At 43.9% G+C, this 24,383-nt stretch overlaps 1 protein-coding gene across 1 annotated transcript in view; it reads left to right on the top strand.

Annotated features, from left to right (window-relative positions):
* NUP160 (nucleoporin 160) overlaps positions 1–24,383 on the top strand; it is a 1,498,284-nt gene that overhangs the window by 1,051,813 nt on the left and 422,088 nt on the right. The window contains exon 25 of the mRNA XM_044082750.1: positions 4,900–5,019. Within this exon, the coding sequence (XP_043938685.1) occupies positions 4,900–5,019 (120 nt within the window). The remainder of the gene's footprint in view (positions 1–4,899; positions 5,020–24,383) is intronic.

A 24,383-nucleotide genomic window follows, 5' to 3' on the forward strand; every position in this document is an offset into this window, starting at 1 on the left:
TCTCTGCTGTAGGGGTCCATTTTTCCACTCCTTCCAAACCATATCCCAAGGGTCAGAAGAGTGGAAAGATGTGGTTCCAGAAATCCCAGGGAGCCTTGCCTGATGCACGTGGTGAGTTTCCCTCCAGGGGCAGAGGAGGGAACAATAACAGACGCCGCCCTCATGGCAGAGGGGGTCCGCAAAATCAGGGCAGCAGAGAATCTTTCTCTGACAAGCCCTTCCAGCATCCCTGAAGGATTGCCCAGCTGTCCACCTCTGGAGGCAGTCGGGGAAAGATTATCGCTGTACCCAAGAGCCTGGCAAGACATAACATGAGACAAAATGGGTACAGTCTGTTGTATCCGGAGGTTACAAAATTCCCTTCGTTCGTGCACCATTCTTGCCGAACAAGTCCCTTCCAGATGTTCCACCCAATCCAAGGGCTCAAGCAGTTCAGGAAGTTGCAGAACTGCTAAGAAAAAGGGCCATCCAGCAAGTCCCAGCAGACCAGCAAGGATCCGGAATTTACTCAAGGTTCTTTTTGGTACCAAAAAAGACAGGGGACTGGAGACCCATTTTGGATCTCAGCAGACTAAACAGGTCTGTACAAAGAACCAAGTTTCGGATGGTCATGCTACAGTCCATTTTACCCTTCCTGGGTCAGGACAATTGGATGTGCTCCATAGATCTTCAGGATGCATACTACCACATCAAAATGGACAGGCACTCCAGAAGATTCCTGTGCTTCCGGCTGGGAGCCAGCCATTATCAGTTCAGAGCTCTGCCCTTTGGTCTCACCACAGCCCCCAGGGTGTTCACCAAATGTATGGCAGTAGTTACCGCTCATCTGAGATGGCAAGGATTCCAGGTGTTTCTGTATCTAGACAACTGGCTCCTCACTGCTACCACCAGGCATCATCTTCTGCAAGCCAGAGACTATACCATACAGACGTGTTTCAGAATAGGTATCACTATAAATTTCGAAAAATCTGCTTTGTCGCCTTGTCAGTCTATCACCTTTATAGGCACAAACTTAAATACAAAAGACAGGTCAGCCAGCCTTCCACCAGAAAGGGTGTTAGTCATTCGGCAGCATATCCAGGTCTTGTTAGGTTGCAAGAGAATACAAGCCAGGTTCGTACTTCAAACCTTGGGTCTCATGGCAGCTGCAATCATACTCGTCCCTCTGGCCCGTTTCCACATGAGGATTCTCCAATGGCACCTTTTCACCCAGTGGTCCTTTCAGCAGCTTCCCATGTCTCACATGATTATCATTACAGAAGCATGCAAAAAGCACCTTGCGTGGTGGATGGTCTCCCCATCAGTACCCCTGGGCAGACCATTTGTACTTCCCCCTCCAGTTGCTACGGTAACCACGGACGCCTCCCTGATCGGGTGGTGGGGGCATTATCAGGGCGGAACAGTCCAAGGCACTTGGCAACCTCAGGAGTACCATCTGCACATAAACGTCTTGGAGATGAGAGCCGTGCTTTTAGCGTTGCAAGCTCTTCAGGACTCTCTTCCTACCGGGACAGTTGCATTTCAAACAGACAATGTCAGTTGTATGGTACATCAACAAGCAGGGCGGAACCAGGTCCTACCCCCTATGTTGAGAAGCACTCAGACTTTGGCAGTGGGCGATCTCTTCCCAACGGTTTCTGACTGCAATGCATATCCCTGGAAAATCCAACGTCATAGCAGACAGGCTGAGCAGAACTATTCTGATGCCTCACGAGTGGTCTCTGAATCAAGTAGTGGCAGACCAAATCATCCGCAAATGGGGGCAACCTTGCTGCGACTTCTTTACCACCCCCTTCAACAGCAAGTGCAGCAACTTCTCTCTCCTTCCACATCCAGAGTATTCCCCCAGAGATACTCTGGTCCACGATTGGCCTCAGGGACTTCTATATGCATTTCCCCTGTTTCCTCTAATTCCCAAGCTGATACGGAAAGCTACCGTATTGGGTTGCAAAATGATCCCCATTACCCCGTACTGGCCTCGACAAATATGGTTTCCGTTCCTGCATCTTTACCTCATCAAGCAGCCTTGGACTCTGGAACTAATTCCAGACCTTCTGATCCATCAATCGGGTGGGCTGCATCACTCCCTACAATCTCTCAAGCTCACGGCTTGGTTGCTCCACTTCCAACCCTAGCCAGGCTTCCGGATATCTCTCAATCAGTGCGTGAAATCATTTTATCATCGCACAAGTCTACCACTAGAAAAACTTACGCTAGTAAGTGGAAACTTTTTTCTTCCTGGGCAGAGGCTAAGAATATAGATCCTTTTACAGCCCCTGTTCACCACATCTTGGAATTCCTCACGGAGCTTTTTCATGCTGGCTCTGCTTCGGCTACAATTAGGGTGCAGTTAGCCGCAATTTCAAATTTTCACTTTGGCCTTTCAGAAAGTAGTATAATGTCTCATAAGCTTTGTAAGGCATTCCTCAAAGGAACCACTCTGCTCAGGCCCCTGGTTAGAGATCCTCCACCCCCGTGGTATCTGAATTTGATTCTAGCTTCTTTAATTTTGCCCCCCTTCGAACCGGCAGCTTCCTGTTCATTGAAGTTTTTATCGTGGAAAATGCTTTTTCTGGTAGCAATCACTTCAGCCAGATGAGTTTTCGAGCTGCAGGCTCTTTGTACACGTCCCCCCTACCTAGTGTTCCACAAAGACAGGGTTGCTCTTAGGACTAATCCATCCTTCCTTCCTAAGGTCTCTTCTGAGAACAACTTGAATCAGTCCATTGACCTTCCTGTGTTTTTTCCCAACCATTCCAACAGGGTGGAATATAAGTTACATCAGTTAGATGTTCACAGACAACTGCGTTTTTATTTGCACAGGGCTAAGGCCTTCAGAAAATCGGATCAGCTTTTCCTCTCTTATGCAGAGGGCAAACAAGGTATACCAGTATCAAAAGTAACTTTATCCAGGTGGCTGACGTCTATCATTACTTTTATCTATCAGCTGAGGAATAAACAATTGCCTGTTAAACCAAAAGGGCACTCCACCAGAGCATTAGCCACTTCGGTTGCTTTTCAGGCTAGGTTGCCCATGGAATCTATTTGTGCAGCAGCTACGTGGGCAAACCCTCATACCAGTTTGTAGCTTTCGAGCTTTAGAAGATGGCCGAGTCGGAGCCGAGGATCGGCTCCGAACCCAACCAGCAAGAAAGAAGGCGAGAGGAGATAACTAACATGGAACGTTATGGTAGGTACATAACTTCTTTTTATGATTCAGTCTGGCTTCCTACCTGGAAAATATTTTCTGTGATAAACTAAATTATCCTATAAGTACATATTGTTTTGTTTAGTATATTGCAGGCCTTTCCGACATTGTCACAAATTATCAATTTGTTAGCATTGATGGCATACGAATGGAAAGTTTGTTGGGATACAGTATGAAATCTCTTCTGTCTTTGTTTTTTGGAGCAAGATATGTTTGAGTCAGCAGGCTGCAAGAAGCACCCTGTATGTTTCTTCCTAAAGGTAGGTCCTAGGACATTTATCCTAGGCACCTTAAGTCTGTCATGTAAAGTGAAGCTTGTCTGTGCCTTCCTTTCTCCCCCATCTATTTTCAAAATTCTTTCAAGATGATCCTAATACCATCTGTCAAATGTTATAGCCAGATACAACTTCCCTGGTTCCAGCAGCTGCACTCAACCCTGACTGACTATTTCCATTTCTTTGCAGGGATCTCTCCCCATCTTGCACTGAGACCCTCAGATTTCAGAAATTTCGAGCATGTTGTCTATATATGATCTGTAAATTAATTTTTTAGCATCCAAAAAAGATTCCATTAGAGATACTGTCCCCTTTGAGAAAGAAGTTTGCTACTGGGGAAGGATCTCTGCTTTTAATTCTTTTCTTTTGATCTCATCTTGAGCTTAGTTTGCCTGTTTCCCACTTAAGATGCAAGTTTGCAGTATTTCATAATTAAAATTTATTTGGCTAGATACTGCAAGGGCTTTGAGTAGTTTACTCCACTCCTTAAACTGACTTTTACCTCTTTAAATTTGGTAACCAGTTATATGTATAACCAGAAGACGTGTGAATTATTTGATGTTTGATCTGAAAAACCTTCCCATACACAATACATAGCCCCCCCCCCCCTCGCAGATATCGAAGGTTCTATGTAAATGGCATTCATTATTTATTACCATGCAGAATCCAGTGTGGGAGTCTCTTCAAGCTTGATATCAGAAAAGCCTTTTAAGATTTACCTTCTACATGCAGTTGATGTTTTTACAGCCAAGTAATTTGGCTTGACTAAGTTGCTGCATTAAGAAATATCTCCTTTCAAAAAAATCCTTACCAGGCTTTTGTTTATTTTGCTTGAGTAGTTGCTTACGCTACATTTCTGAGCTGCATTAATCCAAAGTTTCTGCACTGCTGCAAGCTGAAAGACTGCCCTTACACTCAGTAAATATTACAATTTTGGATAGTCAGTCCAGGGCTAAGGTGGGGTATAATAGAGAATTGAAGGAGAAATTGTAAGAAAACCACTGGGGTAGTTGGGTTTATATTTAATCTAACTCCACAGCTACAAATACATCTTATTCAGTAGAGTTGAACATTCCCAACATTTCTTTAGTTTGCTGGGTCACCTTATCCATTTCATGTTAAAGCTTCTGGGATAGGTTTTGTCGAAGAGAGATGGGCGTACATTTCCTTTTATGGGTGGTTACTTAGATTGATAGCAAGAGGCAAGCTACTACTAAGAAAGGGGCGTGACAAGCCTGCTGAGAAGTTTAGCTGAAGGCTGCATTTAATGGCAGTAGAAAATATTTTGTGTAAAAATACCCCATTGAATAAAATCCCTTCGATATATGTGGTCACAGTGGATTTAAAAAAAAGTAATGTTTTAGTTTGTCGTTTGAGTGCATAGACAAAAAGCTCACTACATTCTTTTTTTCTTAGGCGTTGGAGCGCTTTTGTGAAGTAGCTTCTGTAGTTGGAAAGGAGGATTTTTTAGACAAACTTATCCGAGGAGAAGAGGATGAAGCAGCATCTACCCCACGAATGCAGTATTATAATAAGGTTGGTGTCGTTCAGTCAATGTGGAATGTTCTGCTATCATTTTTTCTACTGTACATTGCAGTGTAACACTGGAGCACAGAGTAGTTTTAACATTGCCCTCCCCCTCTTACAGTGGTTACATTATTGCAACAAGAAAACCTTCTTTGTTTCAGTCTTGAAGATTATATACCATCTGAATGGCTAAGTAGTTTTAATTTGTCCTGAATTTGCTTTTTTGCATGCTTTATGGCCATGTTCAGTTACAGGAAGAGAGAGAGGTTCAGAAGTGAGTGTCATTATACTGGTTTAGATTGACCACAGGCCATCTCTGTTGGGACTCCTTTCCAAACAGCCTGCTAGGAGTTCTGCACCTCTTGCAGGCTGTCATCGTCAAGTTGAATAATTGTAGCATATCTGCATATGATCCTGTCTGACCTTAGTATGTGTGAAGGGGAACCTAGGTTTGTAATTTCTTAAGGACCAGATGGTGTTACTCACATTTTAGTATGTGTCAGTGTCCCATGTTCTTTGGAAGTACCTTAATTACTTTGGGCAATGTTTCATTAGTGAGTGGCTAGTTTGGAATATTGAATTGAAGCTCTACTAGACAGAGGTTGATGCAGAGGATAGAACATGCCATAAAAAAACCCTTCTGATAATAAAGGTGAAGGGGCTGTGTGGACTGCGAAAACTGCAAGCAGTTTGTTCAGCAACACTTAGCTAGATGATGTGATCTTCCCAAGAGTTCCAGTCAGGCTGAATGGACCCACAGGGTATTCATCCTAAGCAGTGCCAGACCTAGACATTTGTGACTTTTCAGTCTTATACCTTGAAAGAGCAAATTCTCAGGGCTATATGGAAATCAGGGAAGATGTGCAAGGTGGGTGAGCAAAGGGTTTTCCTTGACAGTAATTACTCTAACCAGATCAGGAAGTGAGCATAGTTCAGTCCTGTGATGTGAGTGCAGGATTTGTGCATTTGGTTTCAAACTGCTCTACCTTGCATTAGTGAAATTATTAATGTCTTTGGGAGCAAAGTCATTTCTTGATTGGCACTTGGTTTAAAAGCTATATGTCTGACAGACAGCTGTCCAGTGGCAAGGTATATTATCTCCCTTACTTTCAACTAGTAGACTCACTCACATCACATACTACAGCTCTAGAACCAGGAAATCTCAAAACCTAATATGTAAACATTTAAAACTCACTCTGAGAACACAAGTGCACCCCCCTAATAGATGGGGACATGCATCCTAATCCTGGGCCAAATTCTACCCCTACCACTGAGCCCAACACCCCAACCTCTAGCTATACACACTTAGCTACCAGACCTCACAACTGTCTCCTGATAGCCCATCTCAATATTTGAAGCGTAAATAACAATGTTGCCCCCCTGCATGCCCTCATGGATGTACATTCATGTGACATCCTCTGTCTCAAAAATTCTGGTCTGGCATCAATAAACTGTTGCACCTAGGTCGCTGAGTCACACCTAACCCCTCAGGCTCTGAACACAACAGCCCCAACCAAATTGCCAATTCTTTCTTCTCAGAGACCATTCAATCTCTTGCCAATCAGCTATCCCCTGACACAACATCTTCTTCCTCCCATAACGCAACAGTCCCCCACTATTTCAATTTCAACCTGTTCCTGCATCCCTTGTCTGCACCCTTATTCAGAAACTTAAACCCACCACTCTCACTGAAGACTTACTACCTGCAGAATACCTGCAAAAACTTGCTAAAACTATAGCCTACCCCATATCCATCCTCACCAACAGAACTATTTCTGAAGGAGCCATTCCATCACTCTGCAAAATATCACATATTATCTCCCTCCACAAAGGTGGTAACTCCAAAGATTTTTCTAACTACAGGCCCATAGCCATATTATCCCCTCTAGCTAAAATCATGGAGAGGTGCATTCATAAGCAGCTATTAAACCACCTACTAGAAAACTTTAGACCATTTCATATCAGCACCTCTGCTCTCTCATCCTTCACCGACTGCATCAATAAAAATGGTAATAATGATACTGTATCCTCAGCTCTCTATCGATCTGTCAAAAGCCTTTGGTATGGTCAACCACCAGCTACTCATAAACTTACTCAAAAACTTGTCACTAGCTCCACTTGCTATACAGTGGTTCCAGTCCTACCTAAATAACAGGCAACAAGCCGTACTATGGCAGAATAGCCTGTCTTCCCACCTCCCAATTACCCTTTGAGTCCCTCAGAGGCTCCATACTTGGTCCTCTCCTCTTCTCTATCTTTACAAACGACCTACACTCTATAATACCTCAAGCCACCTGTATTCAATACGCAGATGGTTCCACATTAATATGCTCAGCCACTTCACCATCACAGCTACAGTTCCTTACCCAAAACGTGTTTAGCACAGTAGAGAAATGGCTCCTTGACTGATGTCTCATTCTGAACCCAAAAAAACAAAAATGCTATTATTCACCCCCACTCGCAGAGCCTTCCCACTGAACTTTAATGTTACATCTACTAATGGTACTGTCATATCTCCTGATTCTACCACAAAACTACTTGGGGTACTAATTGATAATAACCTTACCTTTGAGCCCCATATTAACAACACTGTAAAAACAGCTAACAAAAAACTAGGATCCCTCTATAGAATCAAACCCTTTCTGACCCCTCTAGCCTGGACCACTATCGCCCATACCCATTTAATCTCAACCCTTCTATATGCATCCCCTATCTAAACTAAACTATGTAAAAGCAATATGAACAAGCTTACCATCTCCTACAATAATATTGCAAGATTTGCAACTGGGTCAACCTACAGAACCCATCACTGCAACAATCTTAATCAACTAGGCTGGTTAGAACTGTCAAATCTAATTCTACTGAACCAACTCATAGTGGCCCAAAAGATACTGTATCAACCTTCAAATACTCCAATACTCACTAACCTAATCATCCCCTACAATAACCTAAAGTCCCTGCGCTCATCAAACAAATTACTAATTCAAATAAATAAAACCAAGAATCTGGCTGGCGATTCACTGTTCTCTAACGCAGTGGGGAAAAACTGGAATACCCTCCCTGATCACCTAACCTCCCTATCCTCGGCTCCCCTATTTAAAACCAAACTTAAAACATATCTTAAATCTCACTGGTTATGCCCGTGTGCTAACCCAGATTAACTACCACACTTGTATCCTGACACTTATCTACATACCAGCATAAGATAGTTAATCCTTTATTAACAGTAGTGTGCATGTCACTATACTGATCAATAGTGTACTATTTAATCTTTTACTAGCAAATAATGTGTGTGTGACTTTACTGTTTAATAGTGTGCTTTTTGCTTACATAGTTTTAAACCTTTACTGTATAACTGTACTGTTTAATAGTGTGCTACATTTTTTACACATCTTTGTATCTACATCCTTAGCTGTCTTATAATAGGAATAATGTTACTCATATGACAAAAGACAAGGAACTGTTATTATAATAGAGAAAACTTTACAATGCACCTATGTTTTGTAAATACTACTGTGAAGTGTGGAGCTTTTCTCCCCATGCCTGCACTGAAAATGGACATATATCCAGTTGGACCAGCTTGGTCAACAAATGTAAAATAAAAATGGTATAGGTGTACCACAAGGCTCAAGACTAGTCCCACTTCTCTCCTCTATATTTACTAACAATCTTCATACCTATACCCAGCAAGCTACACTTGTACAGTATGCAGATGATTTAACTCTTATCTGCTCTACACCATCCCTCACCACTTTACAACAACTTACTCAGGAATCCTTTACCTCTGGAAAGTTGGATTACTCCGATCCAACTGATTCTAAATCCCAATAAGACTAAATTACTACTTTTCACCCCCAACAAAAGTATAACCACCCCTCTACCTTTCACAGTCACATCCAAAAATGGCACTAACATCTCTCCCTCCGACCACATCAAACTCCTTGGTGTAGAAATTGACAAAAACCTACTGTTTGATGTCCATATTTCACAAACTATCAACAAAGTCCACAAGAAAATGGGAACTCTGTATAAACACAAGAAATTCCTCTCTGATCAGGCACGGATTACCCTAGCCCAAACTCATCTACTATCCACTCTAATTTATGCCCCACCAATCCTCACCCAGATCAGAAAACCGGATCTTGATAGACTTGAATCATGTCATAATAAAATTGCCAGATTTGCAAACAACTCCATCTTCAGAACCCATCACTGTCAGGCTCTAAGGGAACTTCAATGGCTAGAATTTTCCCAGCTACTCAATTATCACCAACTAATAATTGCCCGCAGTATTGTGAAATATCCCAACAAAACCCCAGCACTAAGCTACCTTCTTATTCACTGTATATCAAATCATCCTTTCTGCTCTTCTGACAAATCTCTCCTCTGTATCTCTCAGGCTAACAACTCTGCAAGGAAAGGATTATTCTCCCATACCATAATGAGAAACTGGAATAACCTCCCCCCTAATCTGACTTCTATCCCTACAACTACACAGTTCAAAAACTCTGTTAAGCACACCTGATTAACTCCTGGCGATGTCCATGTATTACATGAAACTTCTGTTCATCCACTGCTAACATCTACATAAGCTATTTTACCTTCTGTTATTTATATCTTCAGTTTTAGGTATATTTTTCTCTGCTGATTTCATATCTTAGCATCATCCATGATTGTATTATGTTTTTATATCAACTGTTTTATTCGATGTACATCACTTCGGTTTTTAATTATCCCGCGTTTAACTATGTTCAATTAATGTGGAGCTTTTCTCCCGGGCCCCCGCTGAAATTGGACCTGTGTCCAGTCGGACAATCTCGGTAAAAAATGTAAAATAAAATTTTGTTTGCTTGGTGGAGTGTGAGCAGAAGGGTCTTCTGGCACTAGGCATTTTTAATCTTTATATTACACTGCTGTGCAGCAAAGAAGTTTCCCGCGTAGAAGTGGAAATGAGCATCACTCTTATGAGGCTGACTTGAGTCTTAAAAAAGGCTATGCTTAAAGAAAAGAATTGTCTGTTGCAGTCAAGACTGCTTACTGGACTTCAGTGATAGAATGACAAATATTTTGTTAGGTTTTAATCATATGTTAATCCCTATTGGGTGCACCTGGTATTTTACAGTATATTTCACACATTTTAAGTATAAATTTGATATACTTTTTTTGTCTTTTCACATTTTCGTCCTCGGCAAGCCTGTCAGAGTTTTTTTTTCTTATAACGTGTGACTGCAGCTGTCCAGTGAAAGCGTATACAGCAGATTGCTTTCCTGATTGATTGCAAACTCAATTTATAAAGTGTGTTGTAGTTTCACCTGGGTCAGTGGGTCATGATGCTACCCTGGAGGGACATCTGGTTTCTGTCCTGAATGTTTGAAGCGAATGGACCAGGTACTTTCAGATAAGGTTGGTTACTTAACCATATTGATAGAGCTGTATCATTATGCCCCATCTTGTTCAAGCCTCCACCCCACCTTTGGCATACAGGGTCTAGCAAATGTGCATGTTTTTAATTGTTTCTTTCCTGTTTTTGGTTTCTTCAGGGTGTGCTGTGAAGAGGCTCAGTTTATCTCTGGACAGTCAGATGCATGAGGCATTAAATTAAGAAAGAGGAGCCAGAGCCTCAAAGTTTCTCTTGACAAGCTGACTTTGACCTGTGGTGCAAATCCAGAATGTTTGAAAACAAATGGTCATGTCCATGTAGATTTGTCAAAATAAGTCCATAACTTTTAATTTTTTTCTCACTTTGAGAATGTGTACTTTTTTCTTGACCCAAGAATATGATTTATAGGCAGCTTCTTTGGAAAAAAATATTTTATAGGGTTCAGGAGCAGTATAAATTCCTCAACAAAAAACCCTGTTGTTGATACTACTACATTTCACTGGCTTGTTGCTTAAAGGTCCAAAAAGATAGCACCTCTTAATACTCAGCCAAGTTAAAGTAAACCGAATCCTTCACAGATTTTAGTTAAGAAGGTGTACACATCTGCTTCTCAAGACAGTAGACTGCAAACTACTAGGCTTTCATATTGCAGCACTACAGAAATTGTGAGACATATTGATAATTGTGATCTGGCTGAAGGCATCGCTCAAGTTTCTCTGAGGGGAAAAATTCTTATTTGGCACTAACAAATGGCAAGGTTGTCATCCCCATTATAAAAGTGGATGTTATGTGATCCTATCTCGCCTACATTCTGTACTGATGGGTTCGGAGCCGATCCCTCGGCTCCGACTCGGCACGCTATGCTATAGAGCGAAGCCTCTTATTGGCTGAGCTATTTCTTATCCCAGGATGCACCACCACTAATCCCCCAGATCTCGTTTGCCGCTTAAAAGCTAGGACGTGGTCTCAAACTTGGCTGAGCTAAGTACTGTTTTCTTCAAAGTTTCCTGTCAGGAATTTTGCTATTTTTACCCCAAAAGCTGTTTTAACAGCTGTTGTTGTTGTACGAGTGTGTTTTGCTAACATTTGTTGAGAAAAATTGTGTTTTGGTTTAAGGGAAAGGTTTCCCGTTTAAGTTAGAGGGGCCTTCCCCTATTCTTTACCTAGTGTCTTTTGTTTTTTTCAGGAGGTCAAGTACCTGCTTAAGTTAGAGGGTCTTGGCCCTCCTTTTCAGTAATTTTGTTCGGATATTGTGTATTGTCTCGTTTAAATAAAAAAAAAAAAAAAAAAAAAAAAAAAAAAAAACTTCGTTTAAAGTTTTCCTTGTGGTAAAATCTCATCACTGAACTGCTACTTTTACTTGTTTTAGTGCCTGTTAGTCAGTATGTCTAAAGAACATAGACCCTCTGGGTTTAAAAAGTGCGCAAGGTGTGGTTACAAAATGTCTATAACTGACGACCACTCGTGCGTATATTGTTTAGGCGCCAAGCACCTACAGGAGTCCTGTAGCGTGTGTCACGCCTTTTCTTCTAGAGTCCTCCAAGAGAGGAAGAATAAATTAATATTAAAAGGGCTGATTAAACCCTCCTTCGAGGAGGCCTTATCTTCCTCTTCCTCTCCTACCAAGAAGAAAAAAGCGTCGGCTCCGACCAGTCTGTCGGAACAGACTGCCAAGAAACCTAGGCAGGCTTCTCCATCGGCTCCACGGACTTCGGAGCTGAGGGCGGAACAGTCTGCCTCGATGCCTCCAGTCTCGACTTCTCTGGTTTCGGAGCCGAGGACTGGGGCATCGAGAGGTGGGTCACCTTCATCGGCTCCACTGATTTTGGAGCCGATGAGGGTTGCCGGCTCAGACTCTTCCCCTTCAGCGCCGAAGCCCTCCTCGGCACCGAGGGAAATTGTTTTGAGGTCTCCCTCAGAACCGATAGTAGTCGAATCCATTCGGAGCCGGTCCCCTAGTCCTATGGAGCCGATGGAGAAGTCTGTTCGGACCCGATCGGTGTCATCTAGATCCTCCAAGATGTCTGATTGGGACATCGACAGGGTGCTCCAAAGACTTTTCCAGTCTCCGTTGTTCCAAAAGTTAGTTAAGGCTCCAGCCCATTCGGCTTCGGAGCCGATGGTCCACCCTGTTGTTATGGTTCCTCCTCCAACAGCCTCGGCACCGTTGGAGCCGGTGCTGGTGGAGCCGATGGAGGTTTTCGGGTCGGGCCCGACCCTTACTCCAACCCCGGCTCTCGAGTCGGAGTTCGGTATGCGGACCTCCACTGTCGGCCCCGGGGGGGACGCTTCGGGACTGATGTTTTCGGTCCCAAGCCTTCCTCTCGGTGCGTCGGCTGCGGGGGTACCGTCTACCGTTGTGGCCACGGAGGTGGGACCTTCCCAGGATTCTGGTGGTACCGCCTTCAGGGCCATGAGGAGTGTGTTAGCCAAATCTTCTTTGGCTACCTCCACGGTCTCCCCAGCACCTTCCCTGCATACGGAGACTGGGTCTTTGGCAGTCCCCCTGTCCTTAGACAGCGGAGCCCCGGGGCCTGAGGTTACCCCCACTGGGGGTTCCCCCCCTCCTGGAGGTCCCTCTGAAGCTTTTTTGGAGGAACCCCCCAGGAAAAGATCGTGCAAGAGGAAGCACGTTGACTCCCCCGATGAGTCTCTCACATCAGACACTGATCTTGATGATGCAGAGGGGTCCCCTAAGTCGTCCTCAGATGATGTCTCCTTTGCAGACATCCTGGAAGCCCTTAAACAACGAGGCGGCTGGCAATCCAAACCCCCTTCTGCTGACGAGTCGGTTTTCCTTAAGGCCTTCGGGGCTCAGCCCTCCGCCTCCTGGGTGTCTCCGCCCTTCGACGAGCTCCTAGATTTGATCTGTCGAAGGGCGTGGGAACACCCAGACTCTGTGGAACCGGTGCCTGCTCGTCCAAATAAGTTCCTGTCAGCACCCCCAGAAAAGGAGTTTTGACGAAAGGTGTGGCTGTAGATGCCTTGGTGGTGGCATCTGCTACCCAGCAAGATGTAGCAGAGGCTTCGACGTCCGTCCATCCTCCTAATAAGGAGCCTAGGAGCATGGATCGGTACGGTAAGCGCACCCTAAGTTCAGCGGCCTTTACTTTAAGGTCCCTGAACTATCTAACGCACTTCACCAGATTTCAGAGGGATCTGATTAAGGAACTTTCAGATACCCTCTTGGGTAACCTGCCTGAGCAGCTGGCCCAGACGGTTGGCTCTCAGTTGGCTACGCTGTCATCCATATCAAACTCGTCCATGAGGCTCATTTCTTATGCGGCCGAAGGGGCGAGTATAGCGGCAGTACAGGCATTGCTCTCTGAAGGCAAGCCTGGCTCCGCCTGTGTCATTCGCGGAGGCCTTTAAGTCTTCCTTTGCCGACGCCTTTGATGGGTCCTCTTTGTTTGGACCCAAGGTAAAGGACACATTGACCGCTGCGAGCAAGAAGGTAAGACTTTGACTGCCGTAGGGCACGATTTTCCACTCCCTTTTGGCCTTACCCCAAGGCGAAAAGGAGGGAAAATGTGGTTCCTTAGATCTCAGAAGTCTTATCCCTCACAGCAGGACGATCCCCCTTCTAGAGGCAGAGGAGGGGGAAATTCTTCTGGAAGAAGCCGTCCCAGAGGCGGCAGAGGCCCCCGCAACACTGGAGACCGCGAGTCCTTTCGTGGCTCTTCAGCCTTTCACAATCCCTGAGGGATTGCCCGACTGTGCAGCTCCGGAGCCAGTCGGGGGTCGTTTTTCGAGGCACCTAAAAGCCTGGGAAGGTATCACTCAGGACCGATGGGTGCTTCGAATTATCGCCGGAGGTTACGCCATCCCCTTTTCTCACTCCCCACCTCAGTCCAAAAAAATCCCGGACCCGCCACCCAGTCAACGAGAAATTGCAGCCTCAGAAGTTTCAAAGCTGCTTCAAAAAGGGGTCATCCAACCGGTCCCCGCAGACCAGATCGGATTAGGGACTTACTCAAGATTCTTTTTGGTGCCAAAAAAGACCGGGGACTTGAGGCCCATTTTGGATCTCGGCATTCTAAACCATTCAGTCAAAAAGTCCAAGTTCCGAATGGTCACCCTACAATCCATTCTCCCACTGCTGGAGAAAGGTATTTGGATGTGCTCCATAGATCTCAAGGACGCTTATTACCATATCATGGTACATCAAGCGTCCAGGAGACATCTGCGCTTCAGCCTAGGAGACAGTCATTTTCAGTTCCGCGCGCTGCCCTTTGGTCTCACCACAGCCCCCAGGGTGTTCACCAAATGTTTGGCGGTCGTGACTGCTCACCTGAGAAGTCTAGGATTCCAGGTGTTTCCGTATCTAGACTACTGGCTCCTAACTGCCACCTCCAAGCATCTACTATTGCGGAGCCTACAAGCCACGATATCACTGGGCACTTCCCTTGGAATCACCTTCAATTGGCCAAAGTCTGTGTTGCTGCCATCTCAGCGCATAAGATTCATCGGAGTAGAGATAGACTCAAACCGAATGCGGGTCTATCTACCTACAGAAAGGATACAAACCATACAGGCTCAAGTTCGAGCCTTACTTCCCAGATCCAAAGTCCCAGCCAGAATGGTCCTGCAGCTATTGGGATCTATGTCCGCCACGGTTCTTCTAGTTCCCCTAGCAAGGTTGCACATGAGAATTCTCCAGTGGCTTCTTTCAACTCAGTGGTCCTTTCAGGATCTCCCTCTCAGTCACCTCATATGGATCACGGAAACCTGCAAACGGGACCTTCGCTGGTGGCTGGTGCCCTCCAATCTGGATCAGGGACGACCCTTTGTTCCACCTCCTCCTGTGGCCACTTTGACTACGGACGCCTCCCAGATGGGGTTGGGGGGGGGGGCATTCCCTGGGCAGGTCAGTCCAAGGCAAATGGCATTCGGAATAGACCCTACTTCATATCAACATCTTAGAAATGAGGGCGGTGCTTCTGTCCCTACAAGCCCTTCACGATTACCTCCCTCAGGGCGTAATTGCTGTTCACTCCGACAACATGTCAGTTGTCTGGTACCTGAACAAGCAGGGAGGGACCAGATCCTACCCCCTTTGCAGAGAGGCCATGAGAGTTTGGGAATGGGCAGTGTCGAACAAACGTTTTCTAGTGGCGACTCATATCCCTGGCAAGTCCAATGTGATAGCCGACAGACTGAGCAGAACTATCCTCTCTCCACACGAGTGGTCTCTGAACATTACGGTTGCAAATCAGATTTTCAGCAAATGGGGAATTCCTTGTTGCGACCTCTTCGCAACCCTGCTGAATGCGAAGTGCAAAAAGTTCTTCTCCCTCACCCCGGCTCTCCGGGGGAGAGCCCTATGGACGCACTAGCCCATCCGTGGCCCACCGGCTTGCTATATGCTTTTCCCCCAGTTCCCCTCCTTCCCAGAGTGATCCAAAAGGCGTCTCACTTGGGGAGCAAAATGATCTTAGTTGCTCCTTACTGGCCTTGTCAGGTATGGTTCCCCTATCTTCGGAAATATGCACTGGAAGGTCCATGGTTCCTGGATCAGATCCCAGACCTATTGGTTCATCAGTCGGGACTACTCCACCAGTCCCTACACACCTTGAAATTGACGGCTTGGCTCCTCCTCTTCCGACTATAGTCAGGAATCATACCTTAGACCCGGAAGTTGTACACATCTTATCTTCGGCCCACAAGTCTGCTACAAAAAAATTGTATTCTAGCAAATGGAAGAGATTTGCTATTTGGGCTCAACTCCGGGGTCTGGATCCCATCACTATTCCCGTATCAGAAGTCCTGAAATTTCTAACTTCCCTTTTCAATCAAGGCTCTTCAGTCTGTACCATCCAGGTTCAATTGGCAGCTATTTCCAATTTTCATGAGTCTATAAACCCACCTTTAATGAGCAGCAGATTGTGTAAGACCTTCATGAAAGGTGCTGCGCTTTTACGACCTCCAATTTCTCATCCTGCTCCTCCATGGGATCTCGATGTGGTGTTACGTGCCTTAACTTCCTCCCCCTTCGAACCGGCAGCAACATGTGATTTAAAACTTCTATCGTGGAAAACTGCCTTTCTGGTTGCGATTACTTCTGCCAGAAGGGTTTCAGAGCTTCAAGCTTTGTCTGTAAAACCTCCGTACTTGGTTTTTCACAAAGATAGAGTATCTCTCAGGCCAAATCCATCCTTTGTCCCTAAGGTTTGTTCCAGTTTTTGCCTACAACAGTCATTAGAACTTCCAGTCTTCTTTCCAACGTACTCAAACAAAGCGGAATACATATTCCACACATTAGATGTCCACAGGCAATTGCGTTTTTATTTAGATACGACCAAACAAACAAGGAAAACAAATCAATTGTTTGTATCCTTTTCGGATAATAAATTGGGCAAAGCCGTCACAAAGGTCACTATTGCCAAATGGATCAGGGACTGTATTACTCAAGCTTATTCCTCTTCTAATAAAGAGCTTACGACCTCTGTCAAAGCTCACTCTACAAGAGCTATGGCTACTTCAATAGCATTCCATTCTAAACTTGCCATTAGTGACATTTGTGCTGCGGCTACATGGTCCTCCCCGCACACTTTCATTTCTCACTACAAATTGGATGTGGCATCTAGTGGACGAGCTTCATTTGGTTCCACAGTGCTCAGGAGTGTTTTCCAGTGAGCCACCCAGGATTTAGGTGCTAGGGACGCTGTCCCATCAGTACAGAATGTAGGTGAGATAGGATCACATAACATCTTTTAGTTATGTACTTACCATAACTTTAGATGTTTGGGATCCATCTCGCCTACATTCCCAATAACCCACCCTCCTTCCCCCTTCCTTGGAGATCAGAGGATATCAGAAGGTCCGAATCCTGTTGTTTCATCGTGAAACATCTGGCAATGTTATATAAACAAGTTGTGTATGTGTGCATGAATGCGGACAAACAAGATCTGGGGGATTAGTGGTGGTGCATCCTGGGATAAGAAATAGCTCAGCCAATAAGAGGCTTCGCTCTATAGCATAGCGTGCAAAGTCGGAGCCGAGGGATCGGCTCCGAACCCATCAGTACAGAATGTAGGCGAGATGGATCCCAAACATCTAAAGTTATGGTAAGTACATAACTAAAAGTTATGAGATGGTTGATGCTGTAATTTCTTTAAAGTTGCAGGAGTGTGTGCATGGCTCAGAGCCCCTATGTTCTTGTAATGTTAAATGTAAAGTTTTGGATACTTCAGACCAAAGCTTCTTTTTTGTTTCCCTTTCACAAAAAACATTTTGCTATAAATAGAAAAGAAGGATAATACAATAGAACATGTTAAATAAGTGTTACCTTTTCTTATTCCTAACCATTTAAGGTATTTTCCTACTAAATCATTTCCAGTTTGCTATAAACAGACCTAACACCTTGTAGGAAAGGCATTGTCAGAAACATGCTCCCAATGTACCCATTTGAAATTTAGTGAGTGGTTCCCATATCCTGCCAAATATTTGGATACCCAAGTAACATGCCCCATATTAATAAGCATTGTACAGACTAGCAATAAGCTATGGCATTTTCTGGAGTTTTAGCCAGACCACTGCTTTTGTAAACATTGTGATAGCTTTGTTTCCCCCTCCCTTCCCACCCCAGCTAATGTAAAATGTATACCTTCTATCTTTTTGCATTGCACAGTTTCTACATAGAGTACCATAGTTAAGCACAAAATATTTCACCGTAGCTCTTGGATGTAAGATTCTAATCTCCCAGCAGGAAGAATACAACAACAAAAAAGTTTGTTTATATAAGCCAGTTAAGTGAACTGATGGACAAACATTCTTGGCTTGATATCAGAGCTTTGGCTGACTGACATCTACCTAAAATCAGGTGGACATATAAGTGAATTTAAGTACACTTTTATCTGCTCTTTTGCATATAGTACTATATTTAATTTATTTATTTGTGTTTTTCTCTGAATATTAACTCAACTGAAGGTGTGGCTGTCTCTCTACAGAGTACTTTTTAGAATTTCTGTGTAGCCATTGATAGCAGTGGGGGTAGTTTCAGCTCATCACTGACATCCTGTCTTGCCTTATATAAGTGGTACATTTTGAGTAATCTCTGCTTAATATCAGAGCTTTGGCCGGCTAACATCTACCTGAAATCAGCTGGACATACAAGTGAATTTAAGTACACTTTTATCTGCTCTTTTGCATATAGTACTGTATTTAATTTATTTATTTGTGTTTTTTTACTGAATATTAACTCAACTGAAGTTGTGGCTGTCTCTCTACAGTTAGTTCCTTACCCTCCCTCCCTGTTTTTGTTTTGATATTAATGTTGGTGGCTTTGAAATTGCCCGCCCCTGTTGTAGATTTGTATTTGGGTACTCCTTCTGAGACCATCTCATTTGTTCACTCAACTGAGTGCAGTGAGATCATATTCTGGTTTCGGGCACTCCTACTGTGTACAAAGAGAGCATTTGGGAAGGACAACTGTAGCCTCTTAATCCTGCTCTGTTCTTTCCCTAAAAAAATGAATATATATATATATATATATATATATATATATATATCTATATATATATATATATATAAATATATTTATATATATATTTATATTCATCTGCTCTTACTGTAACTGTCTTAGTTGCTCTTCTGCGTGCTATCTGTTCAGTAGCTCTTACTCTGCACTTATTACTGCTTGTTAGTAGCCTTTTAATTTACTGCCTTCTGCACTTGTTTTTTAGTCATTTGTTAATTTAATTGCATTTATTTGAAATGTATTTGCCGTAGTGTTGCTACACGCTCGGGTGTGCTGGCCTGTACTACAATTTGAATTGTATTTACTGCTGTTTTAGCTGCTTTTCTGTAACAAAAAAAAAATAAAATTCTAAGCTTGTTTCCTGCCTTTCCTGTAACTAGTCAAGTCCAGATACAGACTTGCTGTATCCAGGACTGTTGGTAAGCTTCTGAGCCCCCCCCCCCCCAAGCCTTTCTGTGTTGAAGGGAAGCCTTCCTTCTAGCTTATCAGTGGGAGTGGTAAGCACTAGGTAGCCTATCTACCATGGGAAGAGTGGTTTTTGGCCCTGAAATTGTAGTTCATTGGCCGTTTGTGCAGTTTTTCCATCTCTTTCTACTTTCTGGTTTAAAGCCCGTTTTGCGTTTGGTCCCTGCATTTCCTATAACTAGTGTAATCCAGGTACAGATTTGCTGTATCCAGGACTGTTGGTAAGCTTCTGAGCCCCCCCCCCCCCAAGCCTTTCTGTGTTGGAGGGAAGCCTTCTAGCTTATCAGTGGGAGTGGTAAGCACTAGGTAACCTATCTACCACAGGAGGAGTGGTTTCTGGCCCAGAAATTATAGTTTATTGGCCGTTTGGGAAGCTTTTCCATATCTTTCAACCTTCTGATTTAAAAGCCTGTGTTTGCGCTTGTTTCCTGCCTTTCCTGTTACTAGTCTAGTCCAGATACAGACTTGCTGTATCCAGGACTGTTGGTAAGCTTCTGAGCCCCCCCCCCCAAGCCTTGCTGTGTTGGAGGGAAGCCTAGCTTATCAGTGGGAGTGGTAAGCACTAGGTAGCCTATCTACCGTGGGAAGAGTGTTTTTTGGCCCTGAAATTGTAGTTCATTGGCAGTTTGTGCAGTTTTTCCATCTCTTTCTAATTTCTGGTTTAAAGCCCGTTTTGTGTTTGGTCCCTGCCTTTCCTATAACTAGTGTAATCCAGGTACAGATTTGCTGCATCCAGGACTGTTGGTAAGCTTCTGAGCTCCCCCAAGGCTTTCTGTGTTGGAGGGAAGCCTTCTAGCTTATCAGTGGGAGTGGTAAGCACTAGGTAACCTATCTACCACAGGAGGAGTGGTTTCTGGCCCAGAAATTATAGTTTATTGGCCGTTTGGGAAGCTTTTCCATATCTTTCAAACTTCTGATTTAAAAGCCTGTGTTTGCGCTTGTTTCCTGTCTTTCCTGTTACTAGTCTAGTCCAGGTACAGATTTGCTGTATCCAGGACTCTTTGTAAGCTTCTGAGCCCCCCAAGCCTTTCCGTGTTAGAGGGAAGCCTTCTAGCTTATCAGTGGGAGTGGTAAGCATCGGGTAGCCTATCCACCACAAGAGGAGTGGTCCCTTGCCCAGAAATTGTAGCTACTGAGCAGTTTTTTCCATCTCTTTCAAATTTCTGGTTTGAAAGCCGCACTTGCGCTTGTTTCCTGCCTTTCTTATAACTAGCCTAGTCCAGATACAGAGTTGCTGTATCCAGGATTATTGGTAAGCTTCTGAGCCCCACAAGCCTTTCTGTGTTGGAGGAAAGCCTTCTAGCTTATCAATGAGAGTGATGAGCACTAGGTAGCCTGTCTACCACGAGAGGAGAGGTTCTTGGCCCAGAAATTGTAGTTTATTGACCATTTATTTGGATAGTCTGTCCGTCCTTTTCAACTTTCTGGTTTAAAAGACCACATCTGCGCTTGTTTCCCATCTTTCCTGTAACTAACCTACTGGGTAGCACTAGAAAGCCTTAAACTGATACAAGCCTTCTAGCTTAGAAGGGAGACTTTGGAGTGATAAAGTATCAGTTTTCTGTATTTTCTTGCTGTACTTAACTGTTTTCCGCCTAAATGCAGATTTTCCAGCATTTATTGTGATTTAAAAGCTTGTTTTTTTTCACATGATGTACTTATTCGACTGCCTGCACTTTTAAAAAGTTGTTTTTTGTTTAAATAATTTAACTGTTGTAGGCTACACGCTAAGTGCGATAGCCTTTTCTGATCGTTTGTAGTTGTTTAAAGCTATTTTAAGTGTATTTTTTTACTGTTTTTGCCTTCTCTTTTCAAAAAAACAAAAAACAAAAAAATTCCTTGTTGCCCACCTTTCTAAGTTAGTATAGTCCAGTTTTCAGGCTAGTGCTGAATTCAGGCTGTGATACTAGTTTCTGAGTTGCCCATACCTTACTTGGATAGAAGGAAGCTTCTCTGTTCATCTGTGAGAGAGGGGAGCTTTGAGCAACCTATCTGTCCCTGGAAAACGTGGTTCCAGCTCAGAAGTTAGTAGTTTATTGGCCATTTTGGGCCAATTTCTATCTCTTTCATTTCCCTACTATAAAAACCGCGTTTGCACGGTTTTGCGCACCGGGCAGTGCTGGTTAGCTACGGTTAAATTATTCCCAGTTCCACTAAGTCTCCTCTTCAGTTTTTCCTTTGAAACTAGTCTAACTCTCAACCTAAGCACTCAAAAAGCATCTTACAGCCCAGCACTTGCTCAGACCTAATAGCAAGCACTAATATACCCTGACACTGATTGCCTAGCAGGGCAAGGCTCTTTATTCACCCCTCACCAACCAAGCGACTAAGCAGCTCACCCTACTATTCAGGTATGACCAAAGGGCAACTTCAGGTGCACTCTCCATTCCAGCTGGTGAATCTGGGTATCTTGAGGCAATGTTACAACTGTCTCATGTACACATACAAACCCTTTCCTACCACAAAACACGAACATATGCGAGAGATGCAATTATACAGCCAAACTGGAAGCTAAGCTGTCTCTACCCAAGACTGGAACAGTCAAGAGGAAAAGGTTAACACTTGCACCACAACTCCAGCCGCACACAGACCTACTAAAGCAGCACTGGCAAAAAATACACGTAAATACACAAAGTCATACTGTGAGGCTCTAAATAAAAACCTGCAAAAACATCAGAGACCTCCAAAGCAGACACCCAAACAGCCTGCACTTCCCGTCACAAACCAGACAACACATAAAACACAAAATCAGTGTACCGCACAATCACAGCCCTTCAGGCTAAATAACATACCTAACACACTAGTGATAGGTGACTCAATAGTCAGGCACACTGACGTCCCGCTCACTAGGCTGGACAAGCAGAAGGTTACTATTAGCTGCCTCTCGGGAGCCAGAATCTGCCACATAACGCAAGCACTCGGGTCACTCCAGAACAAGTACAAATATGACTCTGTCATTCATGTTGGTGTGAATGACCTGAGACATACCTCCCTGGACTGTATGAAAAGAGACATGGAAGAGCTGTCTGATCATGTAGCCCAGGCTGGTATGACCCTGACCTTGAGTAGCATCCTGCCCTCACCAAGAATGATACCTCAGTATAAAGAAAAAATTATCAATTTCAACAACTGGCTAAGCTTCTGGTGTCATTCAAAGGGGATCCAGTGTCTGTCAGCCTGGGACGACATGCTCGACAAGCCGCATTGTTTCTCAAGAGACTGCTTGCACCTGTCACCCCTAGGCTTTCGAATACTGGTCAAGCTCTTGCTGCCCCCATAGTGCTTTTTTTAGGCAAGGCTCAAAAGTCAAACCCACCTCTGTAAACAACACAAATAAAAAAATGAGGGTTATGCTACTCAACGCCAGGAGTTTAAATCTCAAAATGCACGTGCTTGAAGCACTCCTCGGTATGGAGAATGTCAACATCTGTGCAGTAACTGAAACCTGGTTCAAGGCACCAGAGAGCACCCCAGCACTACCAGGCTACAACTCATACCACACGTTTCGGCCACAGAACACGTACCGAAACACAAAAGGAGGGGGGTGTATCCATATTCATCAAGGATACCTACACCTCCAGGTAAGTGGCGCAGCATGATACCTCTGAGATCATCCATGTGCAACTAACATTGGGCAAATCTGCAATGCAAATTGTGGCCTGCTACAGATCACCTCCATGACCCAGGACCACCACTCCACCTTTCTGGAGACACTGGAAAACATGAAGGTCCTACCAAACACCCTGATATCGGGTGATTTCAATTACCCTAACATTCACTGGGAAAGCTACTTGAGTACAAACTCCCAGGTCCAGCGCTTCCTGGAATTCATCAACTCAAATGCCCTGGATCAGCTGGTAAACTCTCCTACCAGAGATGAAAACATATTGGACCTGAACATCACCAACATGAGCGACAGGTGTTCCACATCACGTAAACTAATCACTCTGTATGTCCACACTCCGCCACCACCCCCAACTAAGGAAACCACAGTAAAAAACTTTTCTAAAGCAAACTTCACCTTAAGACAGAAGTGGTAAGTTTCACAGCCCCCACGATAAAGGATAACGCTGCCCAAGATGCAGAAACCTTTACAAATGCACTCTATGAGCACCTACAAGGATGCATGGATCGTGCTATCCCTAGCAAAACCAAGACTCACTCCTCTAAGAGAAGGAAACCAGTTTGGTGGACCCCTGCAATAAGCAGGCTGTACAATAGGAGGAGGAAACTAGTTCAGAAAAAAAGCAAATCCCAAGAAGGAAAGACATCCCTGATCGGTATCAGTAAGAAACTAAGGTCCCTCATGAAATCATCCAAGGCTAACTTCAAAAGAAGAATAGCCAAGGATTCAAAAGATAACCACAAAGCCTTCTTTAGCTATGTTAAGAATCTAAGTGGCAACTCGCAGATATGCACTGAACTAGTGCAAAATAGCTCAAAATATACTGAACCTACTGATATTGCCAACATCCCCTGAGCGAACCATCAGAATGAAGTCAAATTCTGCCCCATGGCTCTCAAATGAAACTAGGAAACTAATCCTCTCTAAAAACAAAGTTTGGGCCAAATGGAGATGCCTTAGAATTAACTCTGACTTCCTTCTTTTTCGCCAACTAAGAAACCTTGCCAAAAAAGCTATAATAAATGACAAAAGAAAGTTCTACTGTGAACTACAAGAAACCCATTTTAACAAACCAAAACAATTCTGGTCCTCAATCAATAGACTCCTATCACCAGGAACTGCCAAAACTCCCTCCCCACTAAATGCTGACCCAGACACCCCTCACCAGACTGCAAATGCTTTTAACTCTTTCTTTTTTGAAACCATTCAATCTCTTGCTGGTCAACTGAACACTAATAACTTCTACCCTCCAAATAATCTAGTAGACTCTTCTTACAGCTTCTCTCTACAACCTATCTCTACCTCTTTCATCTACAGACTTATCTCCAAACTAAAACCCTGTACCCCCTCTGCTGATAAACTCCCTTCCATCTTTCTGCAAAAGGCAGCCAAAGAAATTGCATACCCAATATCTATACTTATAA

Source organism: Protopterus annectens, chromosome 9.part0 (genome assembly GCF_019279795.1).
Source record: "Protopterus annectens isolate FY-2018-M chromosome 9.part0, PAN1.0, whole genome shotgun sequence".
Classification (NCBI taxonomy): Eukaryota; Metazoa; Chordata; order Ceratodontiformes; family Protopteridae; genus Protopterus; species Protopterus annectens.